Source organism: Syngnathoides biaculeatus, chromosome 1 (genome assembly GCF_019802595.1).
Source record: "Syngnathoides biaculeatus isolate LvHL_M chromosome 1, ASM1980259v1, whole genome shotgun sequence".
In the NCBI taxonomy this organism is placed as follows: Eukaryota; Metazoa; Chordata; class Actinopteri; order Syngnathiformes; family Syngnathidae; genus Syngnathoides; species Syngnathoides biaculeatus.
The window spans coordinates 15,703,061-15,721,892 of NC_084640.1; the positions used below are offsets into that span (position 1 = coordinate 15,703,061).

The following is an 18,832-nucleotide window of genomic DNA, read 5'->3' on the forward strand; positions in this document are numbered from 1 at the left end:
AAGACTTGTACAAAGAGGATACGCAGTACAAGGACAACAAAAACATAACAATATAGAGATAAACGATTAACAGCACATTATTGCTTTAGCTACCATGATCGATTGCGATTGGTCAAAAATAAATCATGTGCGCCGATGATTGGCTTAAACTGCTTGTCATCAGCCTGGTTCCACCGGAACTGAAATTGGAGCTAGCATTTCGCTAACCCAAAAACGTGAGTGGATTAAATGATATTGCACCTCATTTGCGCTGTATCTATATGCTTCACTGACATCAAACCGTATTTTATGATCATATAAGGTATTTTCATTTATATTACAGTCGTGTTGATCTCGATTTTAGCCTACCGAGGGGGGTGGTTTAAGCGTGTTTACGTTAGCCTGTCGCTAAGTGTGATTCCTCACCACAATTTCTCCCACGTTCATTCATATAATCTATTTACATAGGTAGAAAGTTCGAGATGTCAGACAGTGACGGTCCACCGCCGGAACCCGGAGGACTCGAAGGTCTGCCACCCCTCTACAGCATTTCCAAGGGGGAAGTGGTCTCCGTGCAGACTTATGGCGCTTTTGTCCGCCTGCCAGGCTACAAAAAGGAAGGTGAATGAGATGATGACTGCGTGCTCTCAGAGATTTCATGCAATGCATTCATTATTCAAAACATATGAGATATTGAAAGCTCTTAAGTATGGTGCAGACTGCTGGGAAGTAGGAGATGTTATGAACGTACGGCGAAAGCCGAAATTTCCCTTGTTTTGGTGTTGTTCACAAAGTGTATGCACATTCAGGTCTGGTACACGTAAGTGAGATGTCGGCCACGCGTGTCGAGAGCGCCGCGGAAGTTGTCGACGTGGGAGAGAAAGTGTGGATTAAAGTCATCGGGAGAGAGGTAATCACGCACATGCACGCAATAACGTGTAAAGTTCCAGGAACAGGTTCTAGAGTTCTGGGTACTTTTGGCTAGAGAGAGTCAAATTGAAAGTACCCATTTCATTTTCACCTGAAGTTCCAGCGACGTCTGGTTCAGTTACTAAAAACTACCAGTAACCAAAACTACGAATTGTACCTGCAGCCGTGTTCCGGCCTCATGTTTTGCGAAGGTTTGTCTCTGAGCTGCATTGCCATCTAAAAAGCCCAGAAACTCAAGGTTCCAGGAACTTTTATCCTTGGTACTTTTGGTTCCGGTACTGAAAAGGTACCTGTTGCAGTCGAGCATGACGTGATGACGTTTATCTTCTCCTTGCCAGATAAATGGCGAAAAGATCAAGCTTTCCTTCTCAATGAAAGCGGTCAATCAGGGAACAGGCCGAGACTTGGACCCCAACAATGTCATGGCGGAGTACGTTGCGCTCATATTTATTATGTCAAATTACACACACACACACACACGTGTGTGTGATAAACATGTTGGCGTGCGTGCGCAGGCAGGACGCGAGGCGGCGGAGGCAGTTCCGAGACCACACGGGCAACAGGATCACGCTGGAGGCCGTTCTCAACACCACCTGCACAAAATGTGGCTGCAAAGGTACTAAAAAAAAAAAAAAGTTTGGGAGTTTTCATTTTAAAATCGCCCAATTTACTGAAATGACTTTTACCTTTTAGGCCACTTTACCAAAGACTGCTTCTCAGCACCCGGCTTGCAGTACGCGCTTGTGCCCGAAGAGGGCGACGAAGAGCCACAACTACAACAACAGCAGCGGACATCGGGAGCTGCCCCACAGAAAGACAAGAAGAAGAAGAAAAAGAAGGTACGGCGAACCCCCGCCAAGGCGCAGTTTTTTATTATTTGCAATCTCGCCCAAGTTCCTTGAATAGTAGGATGCGAATCCTGCCAAGATGATGCAGCGAGAAGTAAATTGGAGATTTTAACAGCTGATCAGCGTGTAAATTGTAAATGTAAGATACACAGACATGATTTATCCGTTTATAGGCGCAATTCTGTCTTTTTGAATTGCATTGATTTAAAAAAATTATATATATATTATCCGTTTTTCTGCAATATTCCGACCGTAACCCGTGCCAGAATCCACACTCGTTCAAACAACGGTCCGACTTTTGCAAGCGAGGTGGAAGATTAGACACACGTCTGTTGATTGGTCGAATGCGTTCCTCCTGACCAATGACAACGCTTGTTGTATACGAGGCGGATCACGGGGCCATTTTCAAGTCAACACGATGGCGGCGCTCGAGAGGCGTCCTCTCGAGTGAAAGAAATTGATAATTATGTCAAAAATAATTTTAATGAATAATAAATTAATAATAACGAGGTGAGAGTTCAGAAGCAATTACTTGTAAAAATGACTTACTGATAACGACGCATGACGTGAATAATTGTTGTCAAATTCATGCGTTTCAATCATTTACTAAAACAAGAAATTAAAATGTTTTTGAAATGATATCATCGCTTGCATGCCATGATGCAAATCTGAATTCATTTTTGTAGTTAGTTGAATTTGTATTTTTTGGGGGGGTAGAGGCATGCACCTAAATCATGAATGATCATATCGTGTACATTTTGAAAACAGAATAGCATTTATTTATTGATGTACTTGATATATTTCATTCATAATACAATTTATAAAATTTGCACGTTAAAATTGATCATCCTTTGATCATGCTTGCACCCATATGACCTCTTTTTTTATTCAGTCAAATCATGTCTTGATACAGGAAGGAAGGAGTTCTCTGCGCTCTCCTCAATCCAGCGTCATAACGAATGTTTATCATTTGTACAAAAAAAAAGTTTGTAGTTGGGGCGAAGGAGGTGTTACTTATTATTTGAAAGTTATGATTTTTTTTTTTTTAATTGCAATTGTTGTCAAGGCTTGGTCCCTAAACCCGGGAAGGAGTAAACGTAAACCATTGCTTTGATTCCATCTTGCGGAATCTTGGTACCACTGAACTATGTTGAACTAAATTGAGACGCTTCATTTGGACACCAATGCTTTGCTGCCCTCTTGTGACATGTACAAGCAGTCAGAAACCTTTTTTTATTTTGGAGGCTGGGGGTGTCAGTTACACAGCATTTGCGTTCAGAAGTCGTTTGCTGCGACGAATTTAAACGTGACGCTTTTCCTAGGAGAAGAAGACGAAGAAGAAGAGGAAGCGCAAGAGGAAGGAGTCGGACAGCGACGGCAGCGGCAGCAGCGACGACGGTGGCGAGTGCAAACCCAAGAGGAGATGTCACGAACGAGACGACGACAGCAAGCGCAAGAAGAAGGACAAGAAACACAAATCGCACAAGCACAGCTGAGACGCACGCGTGCCAAACGCCGCCACAGCGGTGAGGACTCATTTTTGTTTGTTTGGATTTATTATTTTTTTTAACTTTTTTTTTTTGTTTTTTTTTTTTAAATTTGATTATGTTTCTGACTAGATCAGCGTCTGGTTTCAGTTCCTGGAATTTAAACTTGACCCAAAACCAGAAGTGTCCGTTACATTTTTGGACCATTTGGTTCTGGCGCATTCTGTTGCATAGTCAGAAGGTACCCGGAACTGAAAGTACTTTGAGCCACGTTTCCATCTAAAGTTTCAGGAACTTCAGGTTCTAGGAATTTTTGGTTCCGGGGACTAAAAGCAGATTTCTGTAAAGATGGGACTGGGACTAAAAGGTCAGCAGAACCAAAGTCATCCATTGCATAAACACTAAAATGAAATTCTGATTCTGGGTACTTTGTTGTCTGTGGACCTTTTAGGACCTGGAACATAAAGTACCCATTCCATGACCACCTTAAGTTCTGGGTACTTTTTGGTACCAGGGACTTCTAGAACCCAAAGTGCCCATAGCTACTGGTAACCCTTAATGTTGAGTGAACTTCTGGTCCTGGTCCATTGCAGTCCCTGGAACTGTACTTTCAGTTCCAGGGACTTTCCATATCAAGCTCAAGACTAAAAAAAAAAACTTTTGGTCCTCATATTTCTGGTGAACTTTTGGTTCTTCCGGGTGAAAAGGTCCATAGAGCCAATAGTACCCATTGCACCCAAAGTAAGATTTATATTCAGTTTAAAGTTCAGTTTTTATGTGTCTTTTATGGTTTTGACGTTGCTGACAAAACAAAACGCACGCATCCTCCATTTTGTTATCTGGCCACTTGTAACCTGACAGTTTGGAAGCAATATGGCGGGAAGTGAATGCCCCCCCCCCCCCCCCCACCCTTTCCCCCCTCCCATGAATAGAAATCCTCATCGAGTTTTACACTTGTCTGATGTTTGGGGACAGTAAAAATAAAACGCACACACACACAGGAAGCAGTAAAGGCACAAACAGGAAGTGTAGTGTGACTGATACCCAGACTTCCTCTGTGTTTGAACTCGGGGCTCTTTTGAATTCAACCATTTTGGAGGTTACGCCAGGGCAAAATAGCGATTTTATTTAAAAAAAAAAAAAAGAAATGAAAAAGACTCCTCACATCAGTTTAAAAGAGGCGGAAAAAACAAAAACAAAATTATTTCCAGATGTTGCAGAGCACTTTTGGCAAGATGCGTAAAGATTCCGAGTTTGTGGCTTGTTAAAAAAAAAAAAAAAAAAAAGAAAAGAGACAAGAAAAAGACTCCTCACATCAGTTTAAAAGAGGTGGAAAAAACAAAAACAAAATTATTTCCAGATGTTTGGCAAGATGCGTAAAGATTCCGAGTTTGTGGCTTGTTTAAAAAAAAAAAAAAAACCAACAAAAACAAACTACTACTAAAAGGGGCGGCACGTCGGATCAGCTGGTAAAGCGTTGGCCTCACAGCTTTGAAGACCCGGGTTCGATCCCGGCCCCGCCTGTGTGGAGTTTGCACGTTCTCCCCGTTCCTCCATGGGCATTCCGCTTTCCTCCCGGATCCCCCAAAACATGCAACATTAATTGGAGACTCTAAATTGCCCCTAGGTGTGGTTGTGAGTGCGGCCGTTTGTCTGCATGTGCCCTGCGATTGGCTGGCGACCAGTTCAGGGTGTAACCCCGCCTCCTGCCCACTGACAGCTGGGATTGGCTCCAGCACTCCCTGCGACCGACCCTTGTGAGGATAAGCGGCGATGAAAATGGATGGCTACTATTAAAAGTGCCGTCACTTGTAAGTTGAGGTACCGCTGCACAGTAAATAAGCTTTTTGGCATTTTTCCTGCTGGTTGTGTCCTGTGGAGGAAAAAATAAAAATAAGATCATCACAATATTGCGCAAAAATGAGGGCAAAGACATCTGGGAATAGATCTGCAAGGGTAGATTAGCTGGGGGGGGGGTTAAAGGAAGTACATGAGCTCGACATCGTTTTTGGGAGGGTCCTGAGCAGGATTCGGTGCGTCTCGCTGCAATAAAAGGAGCCAAACGCAGCTCTTGCGTTGATTAGCTTTGATCGCGCTTCCAGGCAGGAAGTGGATTTCCCAAAATGTCAATTACAGACACACGGCGTTGCAAACTCACAAAAGTTGGACGCCTGCCATCAAAATTCAGGAGGAACGCGTCCTGTCGGGTTCTGCATGTTTGGTTTTTTTTGTTTTATTGCGTATTATTCCTTGTAGCGGAGTTTATGATTGCCAACGTGGAATAAGTTGCTATCATGACAGTAATAAAACAAAAGTGTGTTTCTTGTCATCGTACGCACAATAAAGTGTGATCAAGTGCTTCCCTGCTTCTGGACATGAAACCTTCATTCTTTTCTTGATTATGTATATGTGTGTGTGTGTGTGTGTGTGTGTGTGTGTGTGTATATATATATATATATATATATATATACATATACACACACACATTTCTATGGTCTGGCCCCAATCCTTTCCTCAAAATCTTTTTATTGTTATCATACGTGCATACTTTTTCCCGCTGTTCAGGTAAGAAGAAAAAAAAGATTCAGTAAAACAAATCTCGTGTTGAAAAAGGTTTTGTACGACTGTATGATCATTTTCACTGTTGCTCCATATTTGTAATGTTTAATGAAGGTAAGTTGTGAGCATACACTTTGGCGACATGATCAATTTTCATCTTCTTTTGTATCTCTAGAAGTAGTTATTTGCATTGATGTATCTTGTTTTTCTTTTGGATTTATGTCTCGTTTCCTTGCGGGTCCAAAGAGGTTAAGCGCAACAGCGTGTGTGTGTGCCTAATAAAGCGGCAGGCGAGCGTCTCCCCTTTGCGTCCAGTTGGCAGCGAGCGGCGAGCGCGTGACGCCTCTCCGGTAAGAAAGCGAGCATGCGACCGAGCGCGGCGGCACCTGCCATTGTTCCCTCGGCCTTGCCAGGACGCCCGCACGGACCCGCCGGCCGGTTATTTTGGGCACGGAAAGTCCGCTCGGGCTCACTTGAGCTCGCTTCGGAGGCGTCGGGCCAAATTCCTGTCGCGTTCGCCGTCTCTGCAAACGCGATGTGGCTTTTCGTCCCCGGAAATGAAACATACACGCAAAGACGGAGGTTGCGTAACTAACCGGGAGACGCAAACTTTTCTCCAGCGTTTCTGAGAATGACGACACACCTTCCCCGTTTTTTTTTTTTTTTTTTGCGGAATTGACGCCGCTTCGGACGGGAACTCGAAGGTGGCGGCTTTTGTTTTGACGGCAGCTATTTTTGTCCGGCCGGCCGCTCGGAGGTCGACGTAGCAGCTTTGGCGTGGGCCGCAATTTGGAGACGCAAGCTTTTCGTTTTCACGTTGACTCGTGGTACCGAAAAACGGACTGAATGAAAGTCTTCGGAAAACCGGAAAAAAACCCGGAAAAATTCAACGAGGACCTTCGTGAGCGATTGGTCTATATTGATATTTAGAAAAAACACAATTTTTGTTATTGCAGTTTTTACTTGAAACTTTTTTTTTTTTTTTTTTTTGAGAGGGTGGCACGGTGGATCAGCTGGTAAAGGCTTAGCCTCACAGTTCTGAGGTCCTGGGTTCGATCCCGGACCCGCCTTTGTGGAGTTGGCATGTTCTCCCCGTTCCTCCGGGTGGGCACTCCGGTTTCGTCCCTCATCCCAAAAACATGCAACATTAATCGGACACTCTAAATTGCCCGTAGGTGTGATTGTGAGTGCGGCTGTTTGTATTGGCTGGCGACCAGTTCAGGGATAGGCACCAGCACTCCCCGCGACCCTCGTGAGGATAAGCGGCTTTGAAAATGGATGGATGGATGGTAGTTGAGGTGACTTCTTGTGGACAGTTCGGGCAGCGTCTTGGATTTACGAACAAACTCATACAAACGACGCTTTCACATATTTAGCCTCAATTTGGGATATTTTTTTTTTTTTTTTTTTATTACTTCCCAAGTTTTGAATGAACTCTTCCAGGTTTTTAAAGTGGACCTCACGCGTCACATTTCCAAAGAAAGGAAAAACAACATCAAACAGGGACACGCCAAAATAAAACAATATTTTCAGTGTTTTTAACAGTAGAGGTCCTCAAAAGGGGGGGGGCATCCACATGGAGTGTAACAAATAGTACCCCCCTCCCCCCCCCCAATTGTTGAGAGAAATGCGAGTGGACACTTTGGGATTCGGGCTCGCTCACTCGGCCCTCTCGTAGCAGCGCTTGCAAACGAGGTCGTCCAGCGTCAGCGTCTGTTTGCAAAACACAAAGACGACGTTTCAGAAAAACAAAAGACACGTTTTTGTGTTGGGGGTGGGGGGGGGGGGGCACACTGACCAGCGTCAGGGCGTCGCCGTCCACTTGGCGCACCAGGGTGGTCTCTTTGCCGTCCCACCGCTGGACGTGCACCATCTTGCCGTCCTCGACGGTCACCACCGACTGCGCGCGTGCGACACAAATGGTCAGCATGAATTTGCCTTTTTTTTTTTTTTTTTGCTTCATTTTGCATACGCGGTTGTCTTTCTTTTGCGCATTATTTAATGACTTCCCGCATCAAGTTCACCTTCAATCACGCTCTTGCTTTATGAATTTGGAAATCCATTTTTGTCCAAAATGGGCCTTCAAAATAAAGTTGAGCTCAATGCCCAACAGTTAAGTGGTGTTTCTTTGATTTGTGGGGGTGAGTGTAAAATGTAATTTTCTTCTTTTTCTTTCGGCATGTCATCTTTTTATACTTTAAAAATGATTTCAAACTTGCATTTATCGGACATTTTGAAAATTTATTATCTGGCTTTCAAGTTTTTTTTAGATTTAATTTTGTGTGTTTAGCAAATTATAAATATAAACGTATTCAGCTTTTAAACTTAATTTGACTATATTTTCCTCCACATTTTGACGTAGTTAGTATTTTCAGACAGAATGAATAATTCATGAGTTCCAAAAACTTTTTTTCCGAGCTTTTTTGATGATATATTGAGAATTTGAACGATGTAATTTCCTTTTTGTGTTGTTTTCATTTTGCAGCAATATTTACATTTATTTTCATCTTTATGTTCTTATGAAAACATCTGAGATTCCTTTTCAGGAACCCCCACCTGAGAAATTCGAACCCAATAAGAAATGGACCAAATTTGGCCGTGGGCCTCCAGCCGCCCGTGACGATGTCGAGCGCGCGGTCAGGACGCTACGCGGATGCGGCGGGCACGAAACGGGCCGGGCCGGGCCGGGCCCACCTTGACGTTCCTGTTGTCGGCGGTGGTCTCGTCGAACTCCTCCCCCAGTTTGAAGGAGAGCTCCGTGTTCTTGATGGTGCTCTGCGTCTTGATGGTCACCTTGTCGCCGTCCAGCGAGATGATGGTGGTGGGCTTGGTCAGGTTGCCCACCTTGCGGGTGGCGAAGCCCACACCTGGAGGGGGGGGGTTTAACACCGGTGCGTTTAGGTGGCATGGGAGACCGGAGGCTCGTTGTTGTTACCGGTCATTCGTTTTGGTGACTTGTGTTTTGCTTGCAGGCTGTCACACTACAGGATCTTGACTACACACTAAAATGACCCGAGCGCACCTGAACGCACCACCGAACGAGTCTATGTGCCCCAATGGCTCATTGATCAAGAGGTTGAAAGGTCACCGGTTGCCACGGTGACGGGAGCAAATGGGTCGTTTGTAAAAGGCCCCGAAGGTCACCCCCTTGCAAACAGTTGAACGGCCCCACCCCCAACATGCACAACCTCAAAAAAAGCTGCAAAAGATTTGCATTTCTGTGGCCGCAATGTTTTTGAAATATAAATGGATGGAATATCATTAGATACTGTACAGCGATCCCGTTTCAAAAGTTCACGCATGCCACTATAAAACTGGTTGCTAGGCAATCGCAGGGCACGTATTGGGGAGCACTTATCACTATATTTGTAAATGGAAAAAATAGCGTTTTATTTCCGTGTTTCAGAGATTTGAAATCAAAATCTGGCATTCTGAGTTTTGCTTCATCTTTTTTTCATGTAAAAACTACCTTACATTTTGTCTTCAGATTTAAATGTTAAAACCTTCAGCATTGAATTGAGACTTTTTTTGGTAACAACACGTTTACACATTTTCTAAAATTTTATCCATCCATTTTCTTTGTCGCTTATCCTTACGAGGGTCGCGGGGAGTGCTGCGCCTTATCCCAGCAGTCGACGGGCAGGAGGCGGGGTTACACCCTGAATTGGTCGCCAGCCAATCGCAGGGCACGGAGAGACAAACGGTCACAATCACACCTAGGGGCAATTTGGAGTGTCCAATTAATGGCGCACGTTTTTGAGATGTGGGAGGAAACCGGAGAGCCCGGAGAAAAGCCACGCAGGCACGGGGAGAACATGCAAACTCCACACAAGAGGGTCCGGGATTGAACCCCAGGTCCTCAGAACTGTGAGGCCAACACTTTTACCAGTTGATCCACCGTGCCGCCTCTTACGTTTTATCTTCAGATTTAAATAGCATTTAATTGAGATTTTTTTTTTTTTTTGCAACAAAATGTTTAAACATTTTCCAAAGTAATAATAAAAAAAAAAGAATACCCATTTCGTTGAATTTTAATCATGACCACTTCACGTGTCACCGTATGACAATTCCGAGCATTTAAATGACACAAGTGGTCGTCAAACGCCCGCCAAACGTGACCTCGGCGTGTTTTTATGATATAGTCGAGTTCCACTAAGTATAATTGCATCAGCGTTACGGGCGATTATATTATTTAGAATTTTGTTCCATTCTATTTGGCTCCGAGCAACATTTTCAAGATCGAGGTCGACAACAACGCTTGCCTTTCAAATGGAAGTGTGTGTGTGACCGGCTCCTGACCGTTCGCTCACATTCAGGGGCCCTGCCCCGCCCCGCCCCACTGCATTCGGGCCATGTGCTCGCTAACCCCCCCACCCCAAACCCCCGAATCCCCAAATCCCAGTTCCCTGCCTTCCTCCATGTTTTCCATCTTGGAAACCATCATATTTGTCCATGGAATGAATGCAAACTCTCTCACAGCACGCAGACTCACCTAATAGCTTCATGTACTCGTCAAAGTTCTCGCTGCTTTTCAGGTTCCACGTGCCCACGAAAGCCTCGGCCATGATGACTGCAGAAAGGGCGGCGGAATGAGGAGTGTGTGTGTGAGAGAGAGAGAGAGAAGGAGATGGAATGAAGTCAGTCGGCAGAAGGAGGAGGAGGAGGAAGTGCCGCCTTCCTACTGGCTGCCTCGACACCGGCTGTTGTCGACGTCACGGGGGTTGTGCGAGCTGGAGGCTGCGAGAGGACGCTCGGACCGGGTGAGTGGACGTGCTGACGTTGGTCCCGGCGAGTTGGGCCCGCTGCTCACCGAGGGGCGGGGGATGTTGCAGACCACGGGTGTCAAACTCTTTTTTTTTGTCACCGGGCCACCTTGTGGTTCTGGTTTCCCCTCAGTGGGCCGTTACGACTGTGAAACCATAAAACTCTCTTTGACTCACGTGACATTTACGAGCTAGTTTTGGAATTAGAAATCGACGTCGACGTGTTTTTAAAACATTGCTGATGCTTGGGTGCGCGACAATCCTTGCAATATCTCAACGTTACCATTGGCGAGATGACAATTTGATATTTTGGTACAGATTCGAACAAAAATCATGGAAGTTCATACTCATAATTCGCCATCGCGGGCCACATAAAATCATACAGCGGGCCGAATCTGGCCCCCCGGGCCTTGACTTTGACACCTGTGACGTCGACACGAATACAGTGCTTGTAAAAAGTCCGCACAGCCCTGTTCAAATGCAAGGTTTTTGTGCTACAAACCTTCCACGGGAACCAGTCGTCCACGTGGGGGCAGGGGGATACACGCCCAAACCCGTTTTCGTGCCTGGGGGTGTCGCCCAGTCAACACCCCCCCCCCCCCCACCACCACCACCTTCTTCCTTGTACACCACTTCTGTCGTTGTTACATAGTAGAGCCACCGATCAAAGTTCTGATGTTCTAGTAGCCTTGCTGGTGGGATTGCTAGGTCAAAGTTCAGGAGCGAGGTCGGAAGGCCTGATGCGAGTTGGGGCTACTTTAGGAGAGTTCGTGCGACCTCAAAAGCGAAACTCCAACTCTAGAAATTCATCTCGAGACGAGCAAACACTTTTCAAACTGTCAATTCCAACCTCAGTTCCATATTCAAATCTTTATGAATGTTTTGGACGTAACATTCAAATTTCTTAGCGATGGCAAGATAAGGATTTTGGCTAGCTGTACGATAAAATCATCAACAACCATAGTTGACTTTGTTTTTTTTTTTTTTTTTAAAAAACATTTAATGTACAGAAATACACAAAGTTTTCTAATCCTGATGAAAATTTCAACCTGTTTCCTCGCATCTGAAAATCTAATTCAATTTGCAGAATTCTGTATTGTGAAATTCATAAAAATTTAACAGAAAATGTCTTTTCTTGCTTGTCCACTGATGACGTTTGGGAAAATATTTACATCGCTTTTTCGCGAAAAACTGTCGGCCTATAAAGGTGAAGCAGAGAGTGAACAAGAACCGTAAACAAAAGTGAATTTACCTCATCCGAAAATAAAGAAAAAAAAAAAAACGTTACAAACTTTAACAGTGTCAAAATAAATCTTTCTATTCTATTCCAGTGGAATATTTTCTCACAGCCACGAAACTGCAAATCAACACACAGGTTGGCATGGTTGTTTTGGGAGTATCAAGATGGCGGATGGCAACTTAAGTTTTGGTGGCCAATGAGCCATCCAGACTTTTTTTTTTTTAAGATCAGTGGTAAAAACCTGACACTAAAATCTTTGCACAACCTTGCAAGTGTTGCACTTGCGGGCGTGTCATTTCGGTTCCTGCTTACTCGCAAATGGCGACCTTCACAGGCATCCGTGGCGCTCTGCCTGTTAGCTAGCGATTAGCGCACAACCAACTGTTATTACAACTTTATAATCTTGTAACATTTTTTTTTTCTTGCAATAGTAGAACTTGATTCCATCTATAATGTAAGATCACGCATAGGATGAAAAAGTGAGACAAAGTCTGGTGTGGACATTGTTGTGACCGCACGACGCGAGGGCCCGCCGCCCTTGACTCGCACCGGAGCGCGAACAGCTGTGAGGCACACCCAGGGTGGGGTGGAGTCGGGGGGTCAAGCGGGTCACGGGGTGAAAGGTAAAGCTCATAGATTGACCTTGTACGTATCCAAAAGCGTCTGAGATTGTCTTAAAGTTTGTGTATGTGTGCACGTGCACGCCGGAGGGACTTTGACCTCACGCAATGATATCACACGATTTTTGGCGTGGGACTTTTTGGAGATGCGAGATTCACACCGAGCCTGTAAATTGAGCAACACACCCTCTGCAAAGATGTTGACTTGGCTAGACACACACACACGTACACAAAGTGCATCCAAGTTTCATAAATTCAACGGCGCATAACAGTGAGGAATGTTGACGTGCCCTCAAGGCTTTCCACGTGCATTCTATTTGCGGTATTGGCCTCGTCACGTAAAGTTTTTTTTTTTTTTTTTTCAGGGTGTAATTCAATTAATTCAATTTTGTAAAACAAATTTGAAAAAGTCAACTTCTGGCCCCAAATGGCGGTGATTAGCCGCAAGGGCTAACAGGCTCCTTTGAAACTCTTCTTCGATGCAACTCCGATGCTCGTGGGGGCGATAGCGAGTCACCGTGCGAGTCTGTCAAGTAGGGAAGAAACTCGAGGCAAAAAGCCACATTTTGTCATTTTGATCCTCAAATGCATCACTGGTAGTTTCATCGATACATTTTTAATTTGTAGACATACACTTCTTGCTACGACGCGTGTCAAGTGTTTTACTAGCTAAGCGTCACCCCGATGTTGTAATACCTGGCTTTGCCCGGGCAGGTGATAGCGAGCCATCGCGACACGAAGTCGGACCTTAAACGCATCACGCGAAGTAGAACTTGAGTGCAAAAATGGTCATTTTAGTGCATTTTACACATTTTTAGGGGAGAGAAACACGTAAAAACTCTTTTGGACACTTCTCATAATTTAACTGTTTGAAATGCCAGACGGCATTTTTATTGTAGAATTTTTATACATACTCGTGGATTCACTGCAACATGAGATGAAATATTTTGCTCATCCACGTTTGCCGTACATTTTTGGGAGCCTTGAAATAGAAGAGACGTGTCTTTGTGCTATTGCCCCATCTAGTGGTCAAACCAAAACACTGCAACCGACAGCCTTCCTTCGATAGATTACAACTTTCTGTTCATGTCGATTAAACATCTGAGATTAATTAATTAAGATTAATCGCAGCACGAAAATAGTTATAATTTATGGGAATATGAATAAGACGCAGTCGTGTATAAATTACTTCTTTACGGTGTACTTGAGTATTTAAATTAGTTGGGTGATCAAAGGACAGGATATAGATCCGGGAGGGAAAGAAAAGAGTTGCTAATGCGATGTAAGCCGTTTCCCTGGAAACAGGAAGATGAGGTGGCGGGGGCTTCATTTAAAAAAAAAAAAAAAAGACCCGCAAAGTGTCACATTTTGTCGTATCCGAGGGCACCTTCGGGAAAATCGTTATCTGTGGTTAATGACGTGGAAAACTGCCCACAAAAAATAATATTCTTCTATTTAACATTTAATTGCGACGGCGTGAAACGTTTTTGTTGTGAGACGAAAGTGAAATTGTACAATTCCGGAATCGAATTTCAAAATAAAATATGAGCTTGCCCGGAGCGCCGTAAAGTACAAAAATGGGTCGCAGTTGGATTTTTTTTTTTAAATATACATATATTCTGTTACTATAACAAGTGTGATAGTCGAGTTTATTGGGACCACGCCGCAATTTTAGTGTTTAATATCTTACTTTGAAGAATCAACATATTGCACATCTTATTCGAGGCTTTCCGACTTGACATGTAACCATGGCAACCGCGTCACGCCGGCCCTTGTCACATTCGCCCTGGAAGAGGATGACGTCAGTGACTTGCTTTCAATCGGAACCCGGCTCGGTTCTCACCGCGTTCCGTTTGTTTCCCCAGTCTGGTTGTGTTCAGAAATGGCGTCGCCGTCCAAGGCTCGCTTCGGCTGCGACGCGGCAAGGAAATGGACAACGACGGGTAAGACTTCACTTCCACGTGACTTTTAGTAGCCTGGAGAAGTCCAAATGGGTCGGCAGAAGCCTGTTTTGCTTCCAAACGTTGAGTTTCGCTTTAATTAACTCGGGCGGGTGCCACATATGGACGCGAGGAAACAATTGCTTGAGTTTTGGGGGGGTCTTGTCCATCCACGAGCAGCTCCCACACGGACCCAAACACTTTCAATCCCACGGATGAAGTTACATAAACAATCTTTGTGTTCTCCAGAAAGTGAAAGACGTTCCGCGTCCTCAAATCTTCATGAATCATGCAGACGAGCAGGCCCGAGGACGCTTTTGTTCCGGTGCGCACGTCTGAAGAAAGCCTAAATAATTGATCGTGGCCCCTGCCTGCCTGCACGAAAAACTCTTAAGCGGGACCACTTTTGCTCTCCGTGTCACGGAGAAAAATAAAAACCCGCATCGAGACCATTTTTTGTTGAGGATGAGGAACACACGTTGTACATGTGTTACAAGCGCGTTATTACAGGTGTGTCTGCTGTAATTGCGTAGACAGCAGGTCTGCCATTTTGTTTTTAAGCACCCATTTTAGGGCCACGTCGACCACAGACCCACAAAAAGTACCAAGAAGCGAGTCTGCCATTTTAGTTTCATGCGGCCATTTTGTCCACGTTCTGTACCGCGTCAACCACTATTAAAAAGCTACAAAAATTCTACTCGAATAAAGTTCTACTTGGATATTCCTTCCTTGTTTTAGCAGCACCCGGCCCGTCTTCGAGGCGTGCCGGCGCCGGCGGTGCCGCCCCGCCCCTCCCGCCGCCCCCCTGGCACGCTCGCCCCCGCCACCGCCCGGGGCAGGTCCGCGGCGCCGGCCCTCACCTGCCGCTCTTCCACGGGCGCCACGCGGAGGAGAGCGCCGAGCGCCCCCACCTGGTCACCGTCGTGCGGCCCGCTCAGAACGCGCCGCGGAAGGTGACTCACCTCTGGCGAAGCAGCATAAGGCTCAGACGCTCACAATTGACTTTTTAAAAACTGAATTTTTTTTTTGTTTTTTTGACAATATTGACCTATTTGCTATTTTTATGCCCATACTCAAGTTGGCACAAGATGGCAGCAAAGCCCTTTCTAATACAACAGGAGTTTGGCGCCATCTTGTGGCAAGTCAGTTGAAGTGAGGAACTCAGTTTAACTTGGGTCGTTAGTGGAAGGGTTTTCACACCCGACGAGGAAATTATGTCGTCCATTTTTAAAAGGTAATGACATATGATGATGATATTCCGTAATCATGTTGAGTTGCATTCTTTGCTCATTTTCTCGTAGGTGACGGTGCTTTTGAACCGCAGAGGCGTGGCCTCCTTCGACCAGCTCCTGCTGGACGTCTCGGAGGCTCTCGGGTTCCCTCGTTGGCACCGATCGCGAGTGACCCGCCTCTACACCGCCTTCGCCCGAGAGGTCGGACCCCCGTCCGCGCGGCAGACGCCGGGGCGACCTGACGTGCGTTCGTAATTTGTCGGCCGCAGGTGAAGAGCGTCGGCGACTTCTTCCGCGGCGACGCGGCCCTCCTGGCGCTGGGCAAAGCTCGCCCGCAGCTGAGCAGCCTGGAGGAGGCGCTGGAGGAGCTGTTCCCGGAGCAGTCTCGCTACCGGACCGAGGCGCTGCTGGTCTGGGAGAAGAAGCTCCGAGCGGCGCCGGATAAAGCCGCCAAGGCGGACAGCGGCTACGGCGACGGGGCGGACGACAAGGATCCCGCGGATGAGCGGCGGCGGCCCGAAACGGAGGAGCCGAGGAAGGAGACGGCCGGGAAGGTCGCTCGCCTTCCGAACCATCTCCAGAGGCTGCGGGTGAGGGGCGCGGTCGGCGAGGAGACGCCGCTTCCCGTCGGCCGATTCCAACGCGAGCGCGAGACGGACGCGGCTCCTCTCTGTGAAAAGTGCCTGACGAGAAGGTCCGCGCGTCCCAGCCCGCAGTGGACCGACCCGCTGTCGGGAAGAACCCCGCTGCCGCCCGTGTGCCGGAAGCAGACGGCGACTTCGGCGCAAGGTTTGATATCGAACTCCTCCCACGATTCAAACCAATTTTGGATCAAGCCAAGACACATTTCCGACTTCATTTTTGTCAGAATGGACGAGTCCTCCCGAGATGTGGACCGACTGCTCGGGGCCGCCGTCGGAGGGCAGCGAGGTCTCCGAGGCCGACGTGGCTCGCCTCTACGACGTGGGGCGCCTCCTGGGGGACGGCAACTTCGCGGTGGTGCGCGAGTGCCGGCGCCGCGCCGACGGCCGGACGCTGGCCGTCAAGATGGTGGAGCGCTCGCGGCTGCTGGGTCGCGAGCACATGCTGCAGAACGAGCTGAGCCTGCTGGCCAGCCTGCGGCACCCCCGCGTGGTCCGGCTGCTGGCGCACCACCGCACGCCCGCCACCGCCTACCTGGTCATGGAGTTGGCCCGCGGCGGCGACCTCTTCGAGGCCATCGGCCGGCGCGGCAGCTTCGGCGAGGGCGAGGCCGCGCTGATGGTGGCCGACGTCAGCGAGGCGCTCAAGTACATCCACCGCAGGAGCGTCGTCCACCGGGACGTCAAACCCGAAAACCTGCTGGTGAGTCGCCCGACGCATCTCGGCCATCCATTTTTTGAGCCGCCTATCCTCACAAGGGTCCTGGCTGTGCTGGAGCCAATCCCAGCTGTCATCAGGCAGGAGGCGGGATATACCGGCCAATCGCAGGCCACATAGAAACAACCATTCACATTTAAGAATGATATACAATTAAAAGAAATATTTTTAGGAACAATTCCTATGGAGAGAAAAAAAGACTTGGGCGAATGGGAATAAAAATCGTGCGGTCGAAGTCATACTGTTTTTTTTCTCCTTCCCAGATCGTTCACGCGGTTCCTGGCGTGACCAGACTCAAGCTGGCCGACTTCGGCCTGGCCACGGTCGTGAGCGAGCCCGTCTTCACCATCTGCGGCACGCCCACCTACGTCGCGCCCGAGATTCTTTCCGAGACAGGTTAGCGCCGCACCGGGACCCGCCCGCAAGCCGTTCCGCGTAACGCCGTGGACGTGTCCCGACAGGGTACGGTATGGAGGTGGACATGTGGGCGCTGGGGGTCATCCTCTACATCCTGCTGTGCGGCTTCGCCCCTTTTCGGAGTCGCGATCGGGACCAGGAGGAGCTTTTTGAGATCATCAAACAGGGGCAACTGCACTTCCTGCCCCCGTATTGGGACGCCATCTCAGAAGGTAGGATGGCGGAACGTGTACGATTTGGAGTCAGGAGAGGAAGCTCACACATTTCACGTACGAACAGAAGCGGTGATTCTTTAGCTTACCACTAGATGGAGCTCACAGGTGAAGCGTACTTATTTTGCTGTCGGTCAGGCGGTAAAGGTCTGGTCTCGGGCCTCATCCAGTCCGACCCAGTCGTCAGGATGACGGCCGAGCAGACGCTGCGGCATCCCTGGCTGAGGGCCATGGCGGCCAACTGCCAGCAGAAGGCGCTAGAAAGCCGACGCGAGACCTGGACGGAAGGACCGCCACCCGGACCGGCACCGGTCGACACGGAGAAGGTCCAGACGGCACCGGGAGAAGACTCGGAAACCGTAAGGGCCTCGGGCAAGGAGCGGGGTTCAGACCCGACGAGTTGAAACACTCAAACTTGTTGAAAAGAACCAACAATGGGAAACGACCTCATTACTTTTGAAATGTTACGTCAAAAGTTTTCTGCTTCAGTGAAGCGAACGGACGAAAACCAATCACGAGTTCCGGAGTGGATCTCGCAAACACGCCGGATCGATGTCGTCGGCGCTCAGAGGCCGACGAGTGAACGCTTTTGCCCCCTGGAAAAATGAATACGCTGGATGATCAAAATTTTTGATGAAATTTTTCAGTGACTCATCCCTCGTATAAGTGTGTGTGTGTGTGTGGGGGGGGGGGGAGGTGCCCGTCGTTCTGGACCATTTACAGATTGCTAATTTTTTTTAGTCCACTATGAAAAATAAAAACGTGCAGAACTGCGTGTCCACATTTACTGATTGACTTGGGGAAAAAAAATCCAAAACATGAAGACATTTAAAAAAAAAAAAAAAAAAGAACCAATCTTTTTGCACACGCCACCTGATTTGATAAGTCACATGCAAGCTGTGTTAAAAAATTCAATTTAGATGAATGCAAAATGTATTTATTATGCTTGAAAAAGATCATGCATGTCAAAATGTGGGTGAAATCTAAAAATCCAGAACTTTTTTTTAAAAATTATTTTCTTGACACATGTATATCTTAGATATATTTTTCAATCGTTTGTTCACTCACCTTGTATTTCTGGTTGTATGATTCATACATAATTATTGAGGGTCTCCCCGAACAAGTCAGACCACTTACAGCTGATTGCACATGCGGCAATTTCCATATGTGCGAATCACAACAAGACATGAAGTCAATTATTATTTTTTTTTCCAGTAATTAGTTGTGCTCATCAAAGCGCTTTCGA

The 18,832-nt window shown here is 46.9% G+C and overlaps 3 protein-coding genes across 5 annotated transcripts; 2 read left to right on the forward strand and 1 right to left on the reverse strand.

The window, feature by feature from the left end:
- The first annotated feature begins 8 nt into the window (after positions 1 to 8).
- On the forward strand, positions 9 to 10,468 carry zcchc17 (zinc finger, CCHC domain containing 17). Of its 2 annotated transcripts, none has more exons than XM_061822605.1 (8): positions 9 to 215; positions 448 to 600; positions 789 to 889; positions 1,248 to 1,339; positions 1,425 to 1,525; positions 1,603 to 1,748; positions 3,080 to 3,283; positions 10,339 to 10,468. In XM_061822605.1, the coding sequence occupies exons 2-7, from the start codon at positions 462 to 464 to the stop codon at positions 3,251 to 3,253; spliced, it is 753 nt and encodes a 250-aa protein (XP_061678589.1). In that variant the 5' UTR covers positions 9 to 215; positions 448 to 461; the 3' UTR covers positions 3,254 to 3,283; positions 10,339 to 10,468. The 2 variants fall into 2 exon arrangements, with proteins under 2 accessions (XP_061678589.1, XP_061678599.1); XM_061822615.1 differs by lacking the exon at positions 10,339 to 10,468 and adding an exon at positions 8,776 to 10,231.
- fabp3 (fatty acid binding protein 3, muscle and heart) lies at positions 4,377 to 10,431 on the reverse strand. The gene is made up of 4 exons (XM_061822645.1): positions 10,296 to 10,431; positions 8,498 to 8,670; positions 7,602 to 7,703; positions 4,377 to 7,516 (listed from the first exon to the last, which is right to left on the reverse strand). Exons 1-4 carry the CDS (start codon positions 10,366 to 10,368, stop codon positions 7,463 to 7,465), a joined length of 402 nt encoding a protein of 133 aa, XP_061678629.1. The 5' UTR covers positions 10,369 to 10,431; the 3' UTR covers positions 4,377 to 7,462.
- Positions 10,425 to 18,299, forward strand: dclk3 (doublecortin-like kinase 3). 2 transcript variants are annotated; one of them, XM_061822448.1, is made up of 9 exons: positions 10,425 to 10,563; positions 14,292 to 14,369; positions 15,108 to 15,319; positions 15,668 to 15,799; positions 15,868 to 16,387; positions 16,467 to 16,942; positions 17,221 to 17,353; positions 17,419 to 17,586; positions 17,725 to 18,298. In XM_061822448.1, exons 2-9 carry the CDS (start codon positions 14,309 to 14,311, stop codon positions 17,988 to 17,990), a joined length of 1,968 nt encoding a protein of 655 aa, XP_061678432.1. In that variant the 5' UTR covers positions 10,425 to 10,563; positions 14,292 to 14,308; the 3' UTR covers positions 17,991 to 18,298. The 2 variants fall into 2 exon arrangements, with proteins under 2 accessions (XP_061678432.1, XP_061678440.1); XM_061822456.1 differs by having other exon boundaries at positions 10,464 to 10,563; positions 15,105 to 15,319; positions 17,725 to 18,299.
- The last annotated feature ends 533 nt before the right edge of the window (positions 18,300 to 18,832 follow it).

Coding starts and splice junctions, on each gene's coding strand:
- zcchc17 (XM_061822605.1), top strand. CDS start 462: ATGTCAGACAGTGACGGTCCACCGCCGGAACCCGGAGGACTCGAAGGT. Junction 1,340..1,424: donor CCCAACAATGTCATGGCGGA/GTACGTTGCGCT, acceptor GTGCGTGCGCAG/GCAGGACGCGAGGCGGCGGA. Junction 1,526..1,602: donor CACAAAATGTGGCTGCAAAG/GTACTAAAAAAA, acceptor TTTACCTTTTAG/GCCACTTTACCAAAGACTGC.
- fabp3 (XM_061822645.1), bottom strand. CDS start 10,368: ATGGCCGAGGCTTTCGTGGGCACGTGGAACCTGAAAAGCAGCGAGAAC. Junction 8,671..10,295: donor CGAGTACATGAAGCTATTAG/GTGAGTCTGCGT, acceptor CCCCCCCTCCAG/GTGTGGGCTTCGCCACCCGC. Junction 7,704..8,497: donor CCGACAACAGGAACGTCAAG/GTGGGCCCGGCC, acceptor GCACGCGCGCAG/TCGGTGGTGACCGTCGAGGA.
- dclk3 (XM_061822456.1), top strand. CDS start 14,309: ATGGCGTCGCCGTCCAAGGCTCGCTTCGGCTGCGACGCGGCAAGGAAA. Junction 15,320..15,667: donor CTCAGAACGCGCCGCGGAAG/GTGACTCACCTC, acceptor ATTTTCTCGTAG/GTGACGGTGCTTTTGAACCG. Junction 17,587..17,724: donor TTGGGACGCCATCTCAGAAG/GTAGGATGGCGG, acceptor GCTGTCGGTCAG/GCGGTAAAGGTCTGGTCTCG.